Source organism: Notamacropus eugenii, chromosome 5, assembly GCF_028372415.1.
Source record: "Notamacropus eugenii isolate mMacEug1 chromosome 5, mMacEug1.pri_v2, whole genome shotgun sequence".
NCBI lineage: Eukaryota > Metazoa > Chordata > Mammalia > Diprotodontia > Macropodidae > Notamacropus > Notamacropus eugenii.
The window spans coordinates 339,356,025-339,378,057 of record NC_092876.1 but is presented as its reverse complement, the minus strand read 5'-3'; the positions used below and the strand labels follow the sequence as shown (position 1 = coordinate 339,378,057).

At 39.9% G+C, this 22,033-nt stretch overlaps 1 protein-coding gene across 6 annotated transcripts in view; it reads left to right on the top strand.

Moving 5' to 3' along the window:
- KALRN (kalirin RhoGEF kinase) overlaps window positions 1–22,033 on the top strand; it is a 963,226-nt gene that overhangs the window by 287,837 nt on the left and 653,356 nt on the right. For all 6 annotated transcript variants that reach the window (XM_072616710.1, XM_072616706.1, XM_072616705.1 and 3 more), the window contains exon 3: window positions 2,375–2,489. In XM_072616710.1, coding sequence (XP_072472811.1) covers window positions 2,375–2,489 — 115 coding nt within the window. The remainder of the gene's footprint in view (window positions 1–2,374; window positions 2,490–22,033) is intronic.

Genomic DNA, 22,033 nt, shown 5'->3' with positions numbered 1-22,033 from the left:
AGAGATCAAAGGAAAAGAACTTACATGTACAAAAATATTTAGAGCAGCTCTTTTTTTGTGGTGACAAAGAATTGGAAATCAAGGGAATGCTCATCAACTGGGCAATAGGTGAACAAGCTTTGGTATATCATTGCAATGGAGTACTATTGAACTGTAAGAAGTGATAAGCAAGATGTTCTCAGAAAAACCAGGAAAGACTTACATGAACTGATACAAAGTGAACGGAGCAGAATCAGAAGAACTCTGTACACAATAAGAGCCACATTGTATGATGATCAACTGTGAATGACTTAACTATTTTCAGGTTCTAAGACAATTCTAAAGGATTTATGCTGAAAAAATGCTATCCACCTCCACAGAAAGAATGGATATAATCTGAATGCAGATCAAACTTTCTTTTTAAAAATTTTTTTTATTTTTCTTGGGGATTTTTTGGTCTATTTTTTTTTCACAAATGTGACTAATATGAAAATATGTTTTGCATGACTACACATGTATAATCTATATCAAATTGCCTTCTGAAGGAAGGGCCAGGGAAGGGAGAGAGGGAGACATTTTGAAACTCAAAATAAGAAAAAGAATGTTAAAAATTGTTTTTACATCTAATTGGAAAAAATAAAATATTAAAAAACGAAGAATACCAGTTATGGATGAGTTGATGATCTGACTGGTGTGGACACTCAAGAACCCTGGGTTTTGCACAAATGAGGCAACACTGCTTAGATAATGAAAAAAAATACAACCATTTCTTTTATATAGAGCATTACAATTTTGAATGTGCTTTCACACACATTTCCTATTTGATCCTACAATTTTGCAAAGTCAGCAGGACAGATATTATCGTCCCCACTTAACAGGTTAGGAAACAGCCTGAAAGTGCTTAAAAATGTCTTGTCTGAGTTAGTACATAACAGAAGTGGGTCTATAGTACAATTCTACTGACTTCCCGTCGAGTTCTTTCTACATTATACTGCCTCCCTATCAGCTGACTAAGTCAGCATTGATCACAAAGGTGTGGCTAATGGTTACTCTTGGACACACTGAGATGGGTAGTTTTTTGTGAGATTTTAAAATGAGTAACCTTAAAGATCAGTCACCTTTAGTACTTAAAGCTGGTAGACAGCAACCTCAGCTCAGTTAAGGAATAAGCCTGTGATGTTGCTTAGAAGGAGGGTTCATTTGATAATGGTGATGAGATAGACTGGATATGGTCAGGACCAGAAGTCAAGGCAGTTGCAGAAGGTCATAGCAATTCAGTGGGAAAACCTTAAGAGAACTTTACTAACAAAAATGATGAATTTTTTTTAAAAAAACCAGTTTCTACTTGTAAAATTCAAAATGCCATTTTCTCTGTCATGAAGCACAAAAGTAGTAAATGTGGGAGATAGAGTTTGATTCCAAGTTTTCTGACTCCAGAAACCTCAGAGGTTACTGACAGAGAATAGCATGTTGCTCAGAGGGGAAGTACTTGAGTCAGCTTGTCTCTAACCACTAGTCTTCCCTACTATATAAACTCATTATTTATATTAGAGTCTTTTCTTCTTGGTAATTTAATTTAATAAAGTTTAACATCTCAGGGCCTTAGTTTCCACAATTGCAAATGAAGAGGTTAGATGAAATGGCCTCCAAGTTTCCTTCCAACTCTAGTTCAGGCTGTGCTCCCAAGTACTAGGGTATGAAATAGCACAGGAATAATATATCAGGAAAACCTGAGTTCAAATGTAGCCTTGGACATTTCCTACTCGTGTGACCTTGGCCAAGTCACTAAACCCTGTTTCCTTCAGTTTCCTCATCTGTAAAATGAGCTGGAGAAAGAAATGGCAAACTATTCTAGTATCTATGCCAAGAAGATTCCATAAAAATGGGTTCATGCTGAGATGGATATGACTGAAATAGATCAACAATGCCATCTATTTCCACAGAGATGAAAAGCAAAGAGAATCAGGGAAAGTTGTCTTAGTTGAGAAAGGCTGAAATCCCTAAGTGACCCTATATTATATTCCTTTGTGCCATGGTTTTGTCTATGCATCCTTTGAGGGCTAATCCTTCTCATACAGAAGGGGCAATGTATGTAGAGAATTTTGTGCCTATTTAGTGCCATTCAACCTAAGCATTGAGGTGACATAGTGGGTAGAACTCTAGACCTGGAGTCAGGAAGACTCAAGTTAGAATCCCTCCTCAGACACTATGTTTTTCACCTCTGCTGCCTCAATTTCCTCATCAGTTAAATGGGGATTATAGCACCTACCTCGTAGGGTTGTTTCAAGGATTAAGTGAGATAATATTTGTAAAACACTTTGCAAACCTTAAAAGCACAATATGCTAGCTGGTATTGCAGTGATCATAATCCTTTTCCTCTTTCTCCTTCCTACAGGTGGCCGAGATAAGCGAGGTGGACCCATTCTGACGTTCCCCGCACGGAGCAATCATGACAGAATAAGGCAGGAAGACCTGCGGAAACTTGTGACTTATTTGGCTAGTGTGCCAAGGTAAGGTCTGAATGATGGATTCCCTAAGGTCAACCCTGCCTGTTTCTGAAAGAGTGTCATGGGGTACCTGGGAGGGCAAGGGTTGGTTCTCCAATTGGAAAGTCTTCTAACCATGCTCCCTCTTGTTGATCTTCCACCTCCCTCATTGTGGTTATGATTAGTTTTCACGGAGTGGAAACTATGAGGAGAGATAGAGAGATAGATGGCCTGGTTGAGGGGAGGGGCAATACCTGCCCTTGGAAAATCCGATTCCAGTCAATACAGCAAACATTGATTAAGCCCTTAGATTATGCTAGGAGCTAGGAACTAGGGACAGGGATCTGAGCTGAGTTTTCATTTGTGAAATGAACAAATTATCTTTACAAATGCAGGGCTGTATTTTCTCTCAAACATATAGTTTTAGAATAGGGATTCTTAACCTGGGTTTTGTGATCTTTGAAAAAAAAATTATAACTATATTTCAGTATAACTGGTTTCCTTTATTTTGTTAATGTAAAAACACTTTTTTTTCTAAGAAGAATGCCCCTAAATCTTACCAGATTGCCAAAGGGGTCCATGACACAGAAAAGGTTAAGAACTTAGAGGGTTGTCTGGGGCATGAGAGGTTAAGTGACTTGCCCAGAGTCACATGACCAGAATGAATGAGAGGAGAGACTTGAACTCAGGTCTTCTGAGTTCCAAAGCCAGCTCATTATCCACTATACCAAGATAACCTTTGAGAAGTTGGGGAAATAAGGACACAAATGAAACAGTCACTGCCTTCGATGAGCTTCCAGGGTGGTGGTTGTTATTTTTTGTACATTGTTCTCAAAGAGGATCATGGGATCAGGGAGGTGATATCATGACATGCAAGTGGATTGGATTTAAGTGAGGTAAGAGTGCAGAAAATGAATGGAAGTCCAGGTCATAGGAAGTGGGGAAACTGTACTGGGAAAAACAAGAACTCTAGAAGTTTCTATATTGATTTATATCTTGATTTTTTTTGCTTGAACCTTGGAGAATACAGTGCTTGTATTTGTAAACTGAGGTTTGGGGCAAATAGCTCACCTTTCTAAGTTGAGTAGAAACTGCCTTCAGCTCTGGCTGGTGTCATGCCAGCAATTCTATCCATAAGGGTGACAGAAAAACACATCTCTGGGAACTAACCTCTTTTTTAGGGAATATAGAGGGAGTCCAATGCCGCGTTTGCTCTCCAGGTCACAGGTCTGCCAGCCTGGTATCATGGAGCAATGTGTTTGTATGGGGACTGCTTTGAAGAGAGATTTCCACGGAGGGAACCTGGCTGCCTTTAATTTTCCAGCGGCTGAAGGCTGCTTGGCATTTGCAGTGACCAGCTGGATGGAAATGGTGCCTTATCTTTTCTTCTGTTTGCTGCAGGTTTTACTGAAAAGCTAATAGGTTAGGGGAAGAAACAGAATGTTCTGGTCTGGCTTTGATGGGAAATCACCACCAATTTTTTAAGCTTGTTGATGAAATCCTTGTAGCAAGGATGAAGTGGGAAGGCAATAAATCCTAAGGAGCTATGAAGGAAACATATATGAGATGGGAAAGATAGGGCTCAGGGACATGCACTTAGAGAACTTAGCAACTCTCATTTTTCAGAAGAAATAGACCAAAATTGAAAGTCGTACGTAGAAGAACTGAAAAGTCACTCTCACACCCATGCCATCTCACCTTGATTATATAATCATAAATTCAGAGCTAGAAGGGACCCCAGAACTGGTCTTGTTCACCCCATCAGGAAAGTGAGGCCCAAAGAGAGTAAGCTTCTTGCCCAAGTTTGCCTAGATAGTAGTAGTAGTAGTAGTAGTAGTAGTAGTAGTAGTAGTAGTAGTAGTAGTAGTAGTAGTAGTGGTAGTAGTGATAGTAGTAGTAGTGGTGGTAGTAGTAGTAGTAGTAGTACTACCCTGAGAGGTAGGTGCTATTATTAATTCCCATTTTACAATTGAGGAAACTGAGGCAGGTGACAGTAAAGTGACTTTTCCAGGGTCATATAGCTAACAAATATGTGAGGTTGGATTTGAACTCAAGTCTTTCTGAATCCACGCTACGCACTCTATCCATTGTACTCCCTAACTTATTGATGATATATACTGAGGCTAGATTAACATAATTAAGGTTAGGCATCTATGAGAGAGTTTGGAGTAGTTCTTTTAAAAAACAAAGGGATATTTGTTTTGAAGATGCCACATGAACAGAAACACAAACATATCCCTGCGTTGCCTGAGTGTACACTCTCCCCTAGACTGCCTTGGTCTCTGAGGAGAGGGATTTCCTGCTTAAAGCAGTTTCAATGAAGTGTTGCTCCCACCAGTTTGTTTATTGTTGTTTCGTCATTTTCAGTAGTCTCCACATTTGAGGATTCTAAATGTGTGACCCCATTTGGGATTTTCTTGGCAAAGATACTGGAGTGGTTTGCCATCTTCTTCTCCAACTCATTTTACATATGAAGAAACTGAGGCAGACAGGGTTAAGTAAGACTTTCCCAGGTAAGCATCTGAGGTCAGATTTGAACTCCAGGCCTGGCACTCTATCCATTGCACCACCTGGCTGTCTATGAAGTTCACTTCCAAGTGAGTCACAGCCATTGAATAAATCATCTTCTCAGCAACCCTGCACTGATGTTGGCTGGCTGAAAAACCCAGCATGGATTTGGATTTCTTGTGGGTTTCCCTTCTGGTCCTTATTGATTCTCCTTGCCCTAAAATAGGAAAGAAAAGACAACAGAGGCAGAAGTCAGAGCAGGCCTCTGCTCTCATGGACCCCACTGAGGCCTGAGGCATCCCTCCCCCCTAGCTAAAAGCATTCAGCAATTGTTGTGTCTTCACTGGATGTGACAAAGCATTTGGATTAGATGGATTTGGATGGAAGACCTTACCAAGAGGGAATGATGTGAGAAACTGGAATGAGGCCACTGTAGAATTTCCTTATCTAGAAATTATCAAAAGGAAAAGAGATTCTCATCTTTCCTTGAAGCAGGAATAAGAACCAAATGATCTATTTGTTGAACTCAGCAATCGACGCAGATAGGGATGGAGCTAAGCAGATTTAAAGAGCACCAGCCCCCTCTAAAAGGCATAGAAAGATGCCGTTTCTTTGGAAGTTTTCCTTAGAGAGGAGCAAAGGACCATTAGTTCATCTAGAGTCACTAGCAGTGTGGATTTTGGAGAAACAGTAATAGGACCCATAGGGAATATGTTATGTTTGGCTTCCTGCCTGGTGGTGGTCACCACCAGTAAACTATCTGCAGTCACTAGATCAAAGAAATTAGAAGGGTTGGAGAAATGCTCTTTGTCGTCTCTCTTACCAGACAGGATGATGGGCTCATGCAATGGCTTTAGATAAGACTCCCTCATTTTTCAGATGAGGAAACTGCTGGTGTTTAAGTAACTTGACTAGAGTCACACAGCTAACAAGAGGCAGGATTTGTTCCCAAGTCTTCTCAATTCAAAGAACACTGTACATATTATACTGTATACTCCTGGAAGGGAGGAAGAATGAAAATTTTTTCATGAGAGCATTAGGGAAAACCAATACCAAATGGAACAAGGATGGCACAGCAGAGAAAGAGATCTTTTGTACCTCTGAATTCATGTAAGACATAAGAAATTAGCGTGGAGGGTGATATTGCAGAAGCCCCGTCCAGTGCCGGGGCACGACTAATTTTCTCTCTGTTGCATGAAGTTTTACATAATAGATTTGCAGTTTCATATGCAGTCTTTTTTCTTATATTATGGAAATGCTTGTTTTATTCAGTAGATTAAAAATAAAATAAATATGTATTTTTTTTAAAAAGCCTGTCCTGTGCTCCATGCAGCACTGAGAAAGAATCACAGCTCCCAGCAGTAGGAAGAATGCTGCTGCGTCCCCTGGGAGGAAAAGACACGTTGTGGGGGTGGGTGACTGCCTCCTCCCAGTCAGGGGGACAGCTGTAAGGAGGCCTGACTTGTCTTATCAAGAGGTGTGCTGTCTTCCAGGAGCATGTGATAGACTGCCAAGACTGATCTAAGCTATTGTTGCTATCCACTTCTGTTCATTCATGACAGGATGTGGTCAGAAGAAATAGATTATGGAGTTCTACTGACTTGGAGGTCCTAATGAAGAAACTGAATAATACTTGTCATAGGTTTAGTGTTAGAAGGGATCTCAGAACCCATTTATTCCATCTCTCTCATTTCACAGATGAGGAAACTGAGGCTCCTGAGGTGAAATGATTTGGGATCCTAAATTTAGAGGTAGAAAAGGACCTGAGAGGCCATCTGGTCCAACCCTCTCATTTTACAAGTAAAGAAACTGAGGCACAGTGTGATTTTTTTTTTTTTTAAGCAACTTGCCAAAGGTCACATAAGTAGTGAGTGAGTAGCAGAAGTGGGGTATGAACTCAGATCCTGATCTGAATCCTATCACTCTTTCTACTGTGATGGTTTCCGTGTCTCCTCTCAAATTACTGCAGGTACAAGTACAGATCTAGGATTTAAATCCAGGTCCTCTGGTTCCAAATCCAGAACCCTTTTCACTGTCTTGCTGTACCTCCCAGGACAGATTTTGTTTTTGTTATATCTTATTATGACTGGTAATGGCTCTGGAAGAGAGGGTTTGCTCTGGAGTGTGGTTAGCTACCCCTATAGATGGTTTTCATGAGAATAATCTGACTTCCTATTCACAGCTTATAGTACAAGAGTGCCCAGGGCATTTAAAGGGATGGAGGGTACCCCACAGAGGCTGGGGAAAATAGGTCAAGAAGGAGATGTAGGAACCTGATCAGAAAGAATTTACTCTGAGTTTTGAGAGAAAGAACATATAACTGTGAAGCGTCTGAATGGGAGCTGGCCATATACTGTTTTTACCTTTACGGGGAGGGAAACCATTGGCTGACCAGCACTATAGTACACAATGACCTGGTGGACCGGTATTGGGCTTCCGATAGCAACTTACAGATGACGGCTAATATTGTCTCTAATTTGGTAATGCCTCTTGCCTCCTGGCAATTGTTATGGTTGACAGGAAGTGATGCCATCAGCAGTGCTTTTTATTTAACTTTTTTTGTGGGATATGGATGCCGTTGACAGTCTAGTGAAGCTTGTGGATGCCTTCTCAGAATAATGTTTTCAAATGCATAAAATACATAGAATTGCAAAAGAAACTTGTTATATAGAAATATATTTATCAAAATGTTTTTTAATATTTTTAAAATTCATGTATTTAAATTTGCTAAATTTAAAATTATTTATAATATTTTTTAAAGTTTGAAGACCTCATACTAACAGCCCTTGATTTAGCGATAGTGTGGTATAGTGGATAGAACACTGGACTCAAAGTCAGACTTTGACTCCAAACATAGAAAACCTGGGTTCAAGTTTTGCCTTAGACACATGTGATTGTGAATGAATCACTTATTTCAGAGTTTCAGTTTCTTTGACTGTGAAATAGGGCTAATAATAACCTGCAAATGAGATAAGGTAAGTGTAACAATGAGTATCACACAGAGCATTCAAGAGGATAGACCTAGCTTCCAGTGAGAACCAGAATTACATATGTAAAGCACTTTGCACACCTTAAATTGATATATTAGCATCAGCTATTATTGTTATGAAGGATGCAGATGTAACGGATAATGAGCTAGCCTCAGAGTCAAGAGGACCTAGATTAAAAGTCTGTTTCTGCCTCTCAGTGGCCAGAGGAAACTACCTAAAACTATAGGTTGTGGATCAGGGGGTTTCCTCACTAGGGAATCCTAACAGCAATGAAATCACAAATCTTGCCAAAAGCATGGCAGTTAATATGTGTGCCAGAAAAGACATAGCATGAAGAAAGGGGGTAAAAAAGCTATAAAACAAAAAGAGAGGACAACAGCAATTTTAAAAGAACAGGAAAAGTATCAACTTCAGGAATCACAGAAAGGCAAACTTGGCATCCTTCCCTGGCAAATTTCTAGAAGGGATTATTAAACAGGTGTTTTGTGAGCATTTAGAAAGAATAGGAACTAATAGTCCCTGAGTGTGATGGCCAGGCCACGCCACTATGTTCCATGCCAGGCACCGCATTTTAAGAGGGAAATTGAGCGATTAACTCGTTATCTTTTCTCTCTGAAGAGGATATGCAGGATGAGAAAAGAAGGTGCAGTCACACAGTCCAAATGAAAGAACAGAAAGATAGCCAATCTGGCATATTGGCAATTCTGAAATATAAAAGAACCTATCAACCTATCAGTCTAACAACAAGTAATTATTACACCATCACTTTGTGCCAGGCTCTGTGTTAGGTAGTAGGGAAACATAGGGACTGATACAATCTCTATTCAGAAGAGGGGAAACAACAGCTAAATAGATATCTAAGTATAATCAGAATAAGCATAAAGAGGATAAATACAAATAAATATAGAATAAATTGATACAATGTCGGAAAAGAGGGAGGTATCAGCATTTGGGAGGGTCAGAGAGTGAAAGTCGCAGAGAAACATGTCTTAGAACATCTTTCTAAGAATTAGAAGAAACACAGCAGTTCTTAATCTTATTTTTTCTGATAAGTATATTTCAATATTATTTCCTTTGTAACCCTATGTATTTTATTTTATCCATTTAAAAACATTATTCTGAAAAGGGGACCAGAGGGTTCATCAGGCTACCAAAGGGACCAATGGTGCAAAAAAGTTCAAAGCCTCTGATTTAACAACGGTGATACTTAGATACTTTGAGAGGTAGTGAGCTTTTAACCAGAGATTGGATGTTATTAGCTGTGTGACTCTGGGTAAGTCATTTAACCCTCTTTGTCTCAGTTTCCTCATCTGCAAAATGAGTTGGTGAAGGAAATGTCACACCACTCCAGTATTATTGCCAAGAAAACCCTAAATGGAATCCCAAAGCATTGAACTCAACCGACAAAGGACTGAACAGCCACAGAGCAGACGTGAGAAGACAACAGCTTCAACTGAGAAGCAGGGGCTATTATGGGGTATGATTATTTAGAAAGATGTTTAAATCCTACCTTGGAGATCAACTTCATAGCTGTGCTTACTCTGATTCTAGATCTCGAAAATGTCTCACTCTCACCTTTGCTTTACTCCTTCTTGTTTTTTATTAGTTTTCTGCTACTATACCTCAAATTCTTATCTGTGGATGTTTCCTATCTTGAAAGAGATTGAAGAAAACTTTCAGCACTGATCTAATTGTCATCTTTCCATCAGTTAACTCTCTACCCTGGTTAGCTTCTTAGATCAACAAAACTGAAGCCTGGAAAAGACACTTTTGAATCTAGTCAATTGATGATTATTCATATTAATAGAAAGATGTAGCGATATAGAAAACTCAGCCTAGGTATTTATAAACAATTCATTGGGAATTGATCATAATGCAGGACAGAAGAAAGAGACATTTCCATGTCTTATCTCTAGTAAGGACTTTCTTTTTCTTTTCTTTTTTCTTTCATTGTCAGCATCTTGTTATCATCTTGAGCAATGGGGACAGGTGTCAGATGGGTAAAGGAAGATGAGAGCAAATTAGCATGGGTTATTCAGGGCTGCCAATCACCCTGAGATACCAGCATTCCTTGCCTGAATTTTTATCATATTCGTTCTTGTTCTTTGTATTTTTGTGGAAGCCAACTTAGTCTACGAGTGAACAGGCAGAGTCAGACAGAAAGGGAGATAATAGGAGAGTAGAAAGAAACTGCAAGGTCATCCTCCACTATTCTCAGCAAGAGAGAGTCCTGATGTTACCCACACTGTCATCATTAAAGGCTCTTGTTGTAAATACCTCCTGAGATGGGTGGTTAGAGGCCTTTGTCATGTTCTGAGCTCCTTTGTTGAAGAGAAATGTGGGGACTGGGAGGAATGAGAAGAGAGAGACAGAGATAATGGAGGAGATGTAAAATAAGACCAGTGAGAAAGAGTTGCTGCTGTTTTTTTAAGAGCTAATATTTATATGGCACTTTAAGGTTTGTAAAATATGTTAGAGATATTATCTCATTGGGTCCTCAAGACAGATCTCAGGAGAACAGTACTTTTATTATTTTTATCTTACAGATGAAAAAGTTGAGGAAGATAGTGGTTAAGTAACCTAAGGTTCCCTAGCTAGTAAGGATCTCAAGTCACATTTCAACCTAGGACCTCCTAAAGTCAACTCCAGTGCTCTGTCCACTATGTCACTTAGGAATCTTTACATTTCTCTGGAATTGTACACTCTCTATGATCCTCTCCCTACTTAATTGCTAGAGTTCTGAATTCCTACAATTTTCACTATAGTTCCCATAATTTACACTAATTTTTAGAAATGTTTGTTAAATATGTACATTGTTAATTGTAACATTAGCAGTGAAAAGTATACAGAAATTCCTGCCAGATTGCTAATGTTTTGCACCTTTTTAAAAGAGTTCTACAGCTACCTGTAGCAAAGGATGCCTGTTCAGTCATTTAAGTCATGTGTGACTCTTCATGACCCCATCTGGGGTTTTCTTGGCAAAGATACTGGAGTGGTTTGCTATTACTTTCCCTAACTCATTTTACAGATGAGCAAACTGAGACAAACAGGGTTAAGTGACTTGCCCAGGGTCACACAGCTAATGAGTGTCTGAGTCCAGATCTGAACCTGACTCCAAGTCCAGGGCTCTATCCACAGCACCACCTAGCTTCCGAAAGGTGTGTATATACTATATAAATAGTGCCTGATAGCTCTAGAGATGCCTCCTATGGTGATGACCAAATTTACTCTCTGGAGGGACTTGTAATAATGGCACCTTGATAAATTTCTGTTAGAGATTACCTTTTGTTCAGGGGTTGGAATGTGCTTCATTATCAATGCTGACATCACAACACAACAAGTTATAATCTAATTTGAGAACAGTGGGGCAGAGGAAAAATGTGCCCGATTTGGAATCAGAGATTCAGTTCTCCTATTTACTGCCTTTATGACACTGGGCAAATCACTCAACCCTCTGAGCCTCTGTTTTCTTATCTGTAAAATGAGGAGCTTGAGCAGCCTGATATCTAAGGTCACTTCCAACTCTTTATCTATGACCTGATGAATGTATTTCTACCTCATAGTTGCAATAATTAATTACCTTAATATTAATCAGCTTACTTTATTTTCCCAGTTTTTGTGACATGTTGCCAAGATTCCTGAAAAGCATAAATAAGTAATTTTACTTATATCCTATTACATATAAGTACTTTTGGGCAGCAAGGTGGCTCAGTGGATAGAGCATTGGACTTGAAATCAAGAAGGCTCAACTTCATGAGTTCAAACCCAGCTTCACATATTAGCTGAGTGACCCTGGGCAAGTCATTCAGTTTCCTAATCTTTAAAATGAACTGGAGAAGGAAATGGCAAACCATTCCAGTATCTTTGCCAAGAAAACCCCAAAATGGGATCACAGGGAGTCTGACATGGCTGAGCAACAATTTATATCTAGTACATTTGTGGTGGTTTTTGTTTATTTTTTTGTGTTTACCAGGCTTGTAATTTTATTTGTATAGGAAACTGCTAGTAACTCCCCTACTGATGCACGGTTGAGGCATTGAGAGGGCAAATGACTTGCCCAGAGACACACAGCCACCATATGTCAAAGACTGGATTTAATCCCAGGTCTTCCTGAAACTGAGGCCAGTGTCACTTAGCATGCAGTACTATGCACATATTCATACTGTTAGTTTTCATATGGCAGAGACAGTGTAGTAGAGAAAGAATGGACTTCAGAGCCAAGAAGAATTCGAACTCTTCAGATTCTAACTCTGACATATGTTGGCTGTGTGACCTTGGGCAAATGACTGAATGTCTCTGTGTCCCATGCAACACTGCCAAACTATAAATTGCAGTTTGAAGAAATTTCTTAGCAGAACTCCCTAAGCCCCATGAAATGCCATGTCTTATTAATAATAACAATAATTATTATATAATATATTATATTAATATAGCATATTATTAATAATTTATTGATATATAATATATTATATTGATACTAAAATATACGCATAAATGCAATAAAACTTTGGCTTCACAAATTCATGGGCATCTGGAGAATGAGTTAATCTCAACAGCGTAGTTTTTCAGAGAGCTGAGGGCCTTCGCCTTTAAGAATCAAAATTCTTTGCCTTTTATTTTAACTATCCTGCCTGGAAATCAATCCAAAGTGTATTATTACAAACCACCCTGTCCCACTTTTTTTTCTCTACTGCCCATTACTGTTTTATCTGAAGCTGTGGAAATTTAAGAGTCATTCCACAAAGGGACATTTGTTTGGTGCCATAACAATGTTCTTTAAAAAGCAAAACAGAACATAGGGCTCAGACATCAATGGAGCAGCCTCTAATCTGGGCACAGATCCAATCAGGCATTCAGAACAAGGTAGTATTCTCTCCTGATATTAAGGTACAAATGATTCCCCACCTTCTTAAACAGAATACACTGATCATGATGTCATCTTTATGACCTTACATTGTTGTTCTAGGGTATCAAACAATGATACCCAAGTAGGCTGTGGAGGTCCTGTGGTGTTGCTATTAAATGCCACCAAACTGCTGGTAGGAAGGTCAGAATTTTGTAAGTTTTTTAAATTTCTTCTCTGTCACTTTTCTGTATTGTTTCTTGTCATTGCTTGTGTACCTGACTGTAGCCAACTCTTTCCTCTCTTTTAAGGTGCTGTTTCTAATCGACTGTGGGCTCTGAAACTAGATAACCATGCTCATTAAAATTGTGTTTAAAGTAAGAATAAATAAGCACCAAGTGAGGCCTAAGGGACTCTTCTATCAGGAAAGTGCATGAATTTTATTCCAGGGAAGGGGAATGAAATCTGTTTTAGTTGCTAGAAGGTTCTTTTTACTTACTCCAGACTCTCAAGTAAGCTTCAGATAGAAGAGGAGGCAAAATTATTGAGTTCTGGTTAGCTGAGGTATCATTTTACTGTGTAAATATCCCCTTATTAAATAAAACTACTCCAGTGCTAAGAAGAAGGTAGGATGGGGGTGGGGTGGGGGGACAAATGGGTGCAATGAGAAAGCAGAAAGGAAAGAATGAGGAAGAAAGAGGCGAAAGCAGAAGAAGATGCTGTTTGCCCAGGACACAGAAGTTGCCCCATCTGGCTATATCTATAAATGACAGGGTTGATGAAGATGGTGGAGGATGATGGCAGTAGGGTCTAATGGGAAACTAGAAAAGAAATTAGGACACCTAAGTTCATGTCCCACACATTGCATGGGTGACTCCAAGCCTGTGTCTGGTGTATAAATCTTGCTTCTGATTTCTTTTTTATCAGAACAAGGGTAAAGGGATGGAAAAGTATGGAAAGTACAGAAAGATGTTCTAGAATCTTTGTTTTTTGTGTGTGTTTTCTTTTTTGTTTTGGGGCTGAAAGGAAGCTTAGAAGACTTAGAAAAGCTCAGCTCAATCTTCTAATTTTACGAACGTGGTCCAAATGTTAAGGGTCCCCACTCTCTGACCCAGGTCTATCCTATGGAAGGGGGCATGGCTTGGGGTGTTCTGGAAAGGTCACAGTATTCCTTGACTTGGTGAACCAGACTCATCATCATCATTTCCCTCCCCCTAGGTGGTAGGAAGAGGTGGGGGAAAGAAGGGTTTTCCATGTTCAAAGGTCATTTGACTAGGGGGCATAGATATAGCCATATGGGAAATGCATTCCTAGATATTCCCTAGAGGAGAGAGAAGACTTCCTGGCAGAGTACCATCAGACACAAAAAGAATAAAACACAATCCACCAACTCCTAAGAAAATCCTAGCCCACCGTGGCCCACCTGACCACTTCAAGGCCTCCTTCCACCTTTGTCTTGCTCTCAGACGATCACTCCCTCTGCCACACCAGCAGAATTACAGGGGCTGCCAGAAGATCAAAACAGTCTAGCACTAGCGCTTGCTGACGGCTCCCTGTAGTTGAAAGATGCTGACTGATGGCAACTTTTGCTCAACCTGGAGCCCCTGGATCCTCATAGCTCTCGCAGCCTTGATCCTCCCCCCTGCTATTTCTGCTGGCTTATTTACCTAGTGGACAAATGTTGGAGATGGTTATTTGAGTTGACCTCAGCTCACTATGGGCTCCAGTGGCTTTCCATGACTGCTAGGATAAAATAAAACTCCTCTGTTTGTCATCTGAAGTCCTTTACCACCTAGTTCCAACCTAACTTTCCAACCTCCCCTCACACATTCTTTGACTCAAAAAATGACCTTTTTGCTGTTTCTCACAGGTGGAATCCCATCTCTCATCCACTTGCTTTTGCATAGGCTGTTCCACCATTTCTGAAATGCCCTCCCTCCTTTTCTCTGCCTCTTGGAGTGACTTCATCCAAGTCATTAATAAAAATGCTAAGCAATAATGTCTGCAAAACTCAGCTCACACCACCACCTCCTACATGAAACCTTTCCCTTCAACTACTAGTGCCACCACTGAAATTGTATTTGTTTCTTATAAACACACTTATCATCGTTCTGGAGTTGGAAGGGACCTCGGGCTTCATCCAGTTCATCGACCTCAGTTTTCATATGAGGAAATAGAAGCCCAAAGAGTTGAAGTGGTTTTCCCAACATCACATAGGTATTAGAATGGGGATTTCAACTCAGCTCTTTTGACTCCAAGTCACATTCTCTTTCCATTGTACCATGATGTCTCTTCCTATAGACTCCAAACTCCTTTAGGTCAAGGACTGTCATTTTTTTTTTTGTCTGTATCCTGGAACAGAGTAGGCATTTAATAAATGTTATTGATTAATTAGTGGTAGAACAGAAACTAAAATCTCAGTTCTCTTTCCACTTCGGTGCTCTTTTCCCCAAGCTAGGCTGCTTCCCTGAATGAATTATCATTTCATAGGGGTTCATGCATCTCAGAACTGTCTCCCAGCATTCGATCTGCTATCATGACCCTTGGTCAGCATTATTTTATTCAACAAACATTTATGATGTGCAAAGCACTTTGCTAGGCACCAGGGAAAATCTGAAGATAAATAGGACTCATCCCTCTCTGCTCAGATAGTTTATAATCTAATAGATCTCTCCAAGGCCTCTAAGCTGGGACTCTGTGAATTCAGTGATGAAAGCTGGGCCATTAGCACTGGGGGCAGGGGGGTCCCAGACTGGCTAGACTCCAGGGTGTGTTGCCTTCATGTACCATAGGAACAAAATCAAGGGATAGTCTGATGATTTGAAGGATAAAGAAATTATTTTTAAAATGCAAAAGAAAAATGTAGGAGAATCCATAGCATAATAGACAAAATGGGATCCTAGAAATACAGTCTCTCTGTGCTCTAAAATACTATTAGATTGGTGGTGGAGTGAGGAGGGGGCATGGTTCTCTTGGTAAATTAAAGAACATCAGTAGTTGAAAAGGACCTCAGCTATCTACCCTGAATCATACCCAAACAAGAATTCCCTGTGTGACCTTTCTAACACATGGTCATTTGGCCTTCATTTGAAGATCTCTTGTGATGTAGAATTCATCTCTTCCTAAGGCAGACTGCTCCACTGTTGATAGCTTGAATTGTGAGGATGTCCCCTTACCCACTACTTCAAGTCCTAAATCTGCCCCTCTGTAGTTTCTATCTATTACTGCTAATTTTGTTACAGTCAAGCAGAAAGAGCCTCATTCTCCTTCCTCATTCTTGCTGACTATTTCTGATGAACAGTCTCCTATTTATCAACATCCCTAAAATCTGGTACCCTGAAATGAATGGAGTACTCTAGATGTGATCAGACTAGTATTGAGTGCAGCAAGGCTATTACCTCCCTAGACCTAGTCTCAAGGACCCTTGATGCCTCCTGTGATTCCATTAGCTTTTTTGGTTTCCATATTATGCCCTTGACTCATGCACTAAAATCCCCAGATCTTCAGATAAACTGCTGTCTAGCTAACTCTCTTCCATTTCAGACTTGTGAAGTTGATGTTTTGATAGTTCGATTTCATTTTATTAGATTTGGCTGAATGTTCTAGCCTGTTGAGATTGTTTTGGATCCTGATTTAGTCATTCAATGTGGCAGCTCTTCCTTCTAGCTACATCTTGTCTGCAGATTTGATCAGCATGTCATCTCTGCCTTCATCCAAGTCATTAATAAAAATGCTAACAGAGTCCTGAGTCACTTCATGAAAGACCTCCTTTCAAACTTACATCAAGTTGCTAATGGCTACTTTCTGGCCCCAACCAGTTCCAAATCATCTAATACTATTGGCTAGTCCACATCTCTTCACCTTGTTTGTAAGAATAGTATCACTTGCTTTGGACAAAGCATCTTTATTTACAAGTTTAATAGCCCTGTCAAAAAAGGAAATAAAGTTGGTTTGTTATATATATTTATAATATTGACATATGATGAAGATATTGATAATTAATGATATATATTTTATATTATGTATGTTTATATGATATATGTATATATTTCATCAGCTTGAGAATAATAAACATTTCCATATACAAAGAGCATAGAACTGAATATAAAATCACAAATCAACTTTTTAAAGTATATATCAGCACCAATATGACTTCTTCCTGATGCTAACTCTTTGTGCTCAGTATTTCCTTTTTTTTTTTTTTGTGCTCTTTTGTTGTTGTTGTTGAGTTGTATCCAACTCTTACTGACCCTGGAGACAATTAGCATGCCAGTTTTATCCATGGGGTTTTCTTGGCAAAGATACTGGAGTGGTTTGATATTTCCCTCTCTAGCAAACAGAGGTTAAGTGATTTGTCCAAGGTCACACAGAGCTAGTAAGTGCTTGAGATAAGATTTGAATTCAGGTCTTCTCGACTCCATGACCAGTGATCTAACCACTGAGCCACCTAGTTGCCTGTAGTAATAGTGCAGATGTATACTACATCTCCTTTTTATTGGTATAATGGAGGGACTGGTCAGTGAGGGCCCACTCTTTAGTATATGGGCAATAATCAATTAATAAACATTTATTGAGTGCCTACAATGTGCCAGACACTGTGCTAAGCATTTGGAATGCAAAAAAAGAGGCAAAAGACAGTGCCTGCCCTCATGAAGATTACAGTCAAATGGAGGAGACAGCATACAACCAAATATATACAAAGCAGTGTCTAGTTGAGAGAAGCTTGGGGAAACTGTTCTCAGAAATTCACGATAAAGGGACCCTGTCTGTCTCCACTTCAGACCATGGGAAGGAATCTTTGAACATTTCCCTCTCAGCATACTGCCCATAGTGATGAAGAGTGGAACCTGAGTGTGCATATAAAAGGCTCAAACAGATGAATTTTCCCTCTTTTCCCTTGTGGTAAATGAACCAAAAACTGCTATTGTCTTTGAATTGGGGGACGGGTAAGCTGCTGCTGATGTGCTGAATGTCTTCCTATACCCATAAACCTTAGCACAAGAAGTGCAACAAGGACCACCGTATAACTACATCACAAACCAGGGCACACTCACCTCTGCTACTTTGGAGTCTGGGAAGAGTGGTTGCTACAAAATAGCCCCCTTACCAAGTTCACTCCCAGGTCCAAAAGAACTGATCAATGCGTCGCTGCCTTGCTTTCAGGAAGAGATGTCTCAGCTGCCAGGTTGACATACTTCTGTGATGGGTCAAAGAGATCCCTTCTCAGGGCTGGCTCCTCACTGGACTTGATTACTACTGCTACTACCAGCCCCATTTGCTGAAGGGAAATGTTAATTATACTTTCTAACCTTCAAAGTTCACAAGGTTGTAACTTTTTCCATTTTGTACTCATTCACCTAAGATCGGAAAAGAAGGAAACAGAGGGTAAAAGAAACAGAAGCACTGTGCGTTGATGGCCACAGGGCAACCTGGGAGGCAGGTGGCAGTAGCTGCCTCTGCTTCTGCCATCCCTCTGTACCGTAACACCACCACCCCATCCCACACAGAAGTTTGCAATAGTTCTTGCCTCTCTTGTTACCAGGAAAGAATATTTGTCTGTTCAGGCTTTTGCAGGTATGATTGATTCTGGTTTAACAGCCAATTAAATGGCTTTTCATCACTGCACAGTAAGCTGACAGAATGTATTTAAAGGATACCTGTGCATGCTCTGAAGCAATGAGGACATTCATCACTACAACTCCATGCATATATCATATTGTACTTGCTCTAAGGACTAGGTCCTCACTGGTCATTCCCTCCTTATAATTAGTCAGTCAGTCACCAAGCATTTGTTAAACACCTACTGTGTATCACATTGTGATAAGCCCCAAGGAGACAAAGAAAATGGCTAAACAAAGTCACTGTTCTATAAGACCTTATAGAATCAAGTCAAACTCACTGGCTTATGATTTGCAGACTTCACTTTTTAAGAATTCAGAACAGCATTTGCTTTACTCTAGTCCTATCCTATCTCTCCATATTGTTTTCTTATTTCTCCTTTTTTCAGTTTATCTGTTCATACAAATCTTCCCATCTTTCTCTGAATTCTTTCATGTTTATTATTTCTTATTATGCAATAATAATCTATTACCATTCATATCTATGCTACAGTGTGTCCTTAAACAATAGGTACTCACTTTGTTTTCACTTTTTTGTTACCTACAAAAAATGCTGCTGTGAGGGATTTATTGTATTCTGGATCTTTGCATATATCTTTGAGGTCCTTGGAGTATATTCTTTGTGGTTGTTGTCCATTCTCAAAGAGGACCAAAATGACATCACAATAATAAAGTCAAGTTTCAGTATGTCTGACTGTGGCTGATCAGAGCAATACAAGCTCGGAATGATCTACCACAGGTTGGGCACAGATAGTCTGCATGAACATCTGGGGTGGATACTCCAAATTTGAATATCCTACATTTCCTTTGTACTGTCTCAATTCTGCTTTGCTCATACAGCACCCTTTCTGATGTGGGCATGCCATGCTGAGTGGTCTTGTGCTAATGTCTCCCATGTCACACGATCAAATCCAAAGTTCTTGAGAGAGACCTTGAGACTGTCCTTGTATTGCTTCTTCTGACCACCATGTGATCACCTGCCCCATGCAAGTTTTCAATAAAATAGTCTTTTTGGCAAACATACATTTTGCATTCGAACAACATGCCAGCCCATCAGAGTTGCACTCTCTGAAGCATAGTTTGAATGCTTAGCAGTTTAGTTTGAGCAAAGATCTCAGTGTCTGGTACCTTATCATGCCAGGTAATCTTTCAGAATCTTCCTAAGACAGTTCAAATGGAAACAATTCAGTTTCCTGGTATGCCGCTGGTAGACTGTCCATGTTTCATAGGCATACAATAATGAGCTCAGCACTACAGCTCTGTAGACCTTCAGTTTGGTAGTCAGTCTAATATCTGCTGTCTCCCAAACTTTTCTTTGGAGCCTCTCAAACACCGAGCTAGCTCTGGCAATGCATGTATCAACCTCATTGTCAATGTATACATCTCTGGAAAGTACACTACTAAAGTAAGTGAACTTATCCACAGCATTCAAAACTTCTCCATTTATCGTAACCGATGATTCCATGCACGGATGTTGTGGTGGTGGCTGATGGAGCACCTGTGTTTTCTTGGTATTAATTATTAGGCCAAAATTAGCACAGACAGCAGAGAATTGATACATACTTTGTTGCATCTCAGCTTCAGTGACTGCATTGAATGCACAATCATCTGCAAACAGAAAATCATGCACCAACACTCCCTCCACTTTGGTCTTGGCTTGTAGTCTCTTCAAATTGAAGAATTTACCATCAGTACAGAAGCTGACCTTGATACCATGTTCATCCTCATTGGAAGTGGCATCCTCATTTTATGAAGACCTAGAGACCCTTATCATCAGTGTACCAAAAGAAGACAAGCTTATAATTGTGGGTGACTTTAATACTAGAGTAGGTTCAGACTACCAGACTTGGCAGAAAGTCCTAGGGAGGAATGGAGTTGGAAACAGCAACAGCAATGGTCATTTACTATTGAAGACTTGTGCATCGCATGACCTTCTCATCACCAACACTGTTTTCCATTTACCTAAATAAAATAAACAAAAATTTTTAATAAAGCTTCATGGATGCACCCTTGCAGAAAACATTGGCATCTAATAGACTGTGATTGTAAGGAGAAGAGACACACAAGATGTGAGAGTGATGAAGGCAATATATGGTGCAGAGTGCTGGACTGATCATAGACTTATCCTTTCCAAGCTAAATATTCACATTCATCAAAAGTGCCACCCCCAAGGCAAAATGACTACCAGAAGAATTAATGCCAACAAATTAGAGCTCTTCTCTAAGCATGAACATTTGTTGCTAACTTGGAGGGAAAGTTGAGCCAACACACAGTTGGTAACAGTGGAGCAGAAAAGGAGCGGGGGCTTTCAGAGATTTGGTGTACTGGGTCAGAACACTCGCAAACACCAAGACTGGTTTAATGAAAATGATGGGGAAATCCAGAAACTGCTAAATGAAAAATGAGAACTCCACAGGATTTACAAGCAGGATAGTTCATCTATCTCTAAGAAGGCAGCATTTAATTCCCTCAAAAGTAAAGTACAAGCAAAGCTTAGAGAGATGCAGGATTCCTAACTCAGTAAGAAGGCAGATGAAATTCAGTCTTATGCTGATAGTAACAATCCAAAGCACTTTTATGTTTCCCTAAAATCTATTTATGGGCCAAAAACCTATGATGCATCACAACTTCTCAGTGCTAATGGAGCCAGATGGATAAGGACATGATCCTAGAGAGATGGGCTGAACACTTCCATAGTGCTCTCAACAGACCATCAGTCAATGCTGAGGCCATTGATTGTTTACCTCAGGTTGAAGTCAATCCCTCCTTAGCCAAACTTCCAACTGAAGAAGAGATTTGAGGGGCATTAGGCTCCTTTCATGTAGCAAAGTACCTGGTGCTAAATCTATTCCAGCTGAGATTTACAAGGTAGGGGGACCATTGCTCATACAAAAGCTGACTGAAATTGTCTGGGTTATATGGAAAGAGGAGGTTATCCCCCAGGAGTTCAAGGATGCTTCCGTTGTCCATCTCTGTAAAGGTAAAGGAAATAGATTGTCCTCTGACAATCACAGGGGAGTCTCTCTCTTAGTCACTGCTAGCAAGATTCTTGCTAGAGTCCTCCTTAATAGGCTGATCCTTCACCTGGGAGACGGTCATCTACCTGAGAGCCAGTATAGCTTCAGAAAGGGCTGAGGAACAGTTGATATGATGTTTGCTGCCTGACGTCTCTAGGAGAAATGCCGGGAGCAGAACAGAAGTCCGTACACAATATTTGTAGGTCTGACCAAGGCCTTTGACACTGTTATCAGAATTAGTATCCTTTGAGTCTTCAGAATTTCATCCTAGAAATCTTTCCAACCCTCTTAGATCAGCTATGAGTAGAACTAGATACCTTGGTGATTCCTTTTCTAGTCTTAGGTTTTGTGATTCTTTCTTAGCACATAGATCCCAGCCATCATATACAGTGATATATGAGTCATTCAAAGTCATAAATATGGTCATATCTAACTACAATGCATGGATCTATATAGAACTGTGTCGAGTCCTTTTTTTGAGGGAATAGGGAAAGGCAGGAAGTTGGAGTAATTGAATAGGGGAGGTAACTGTTAGGATTTATATGGAATGGACAGCTAGGTGGCCCAGTGGATAAGGTGCCACCTTTGGAGT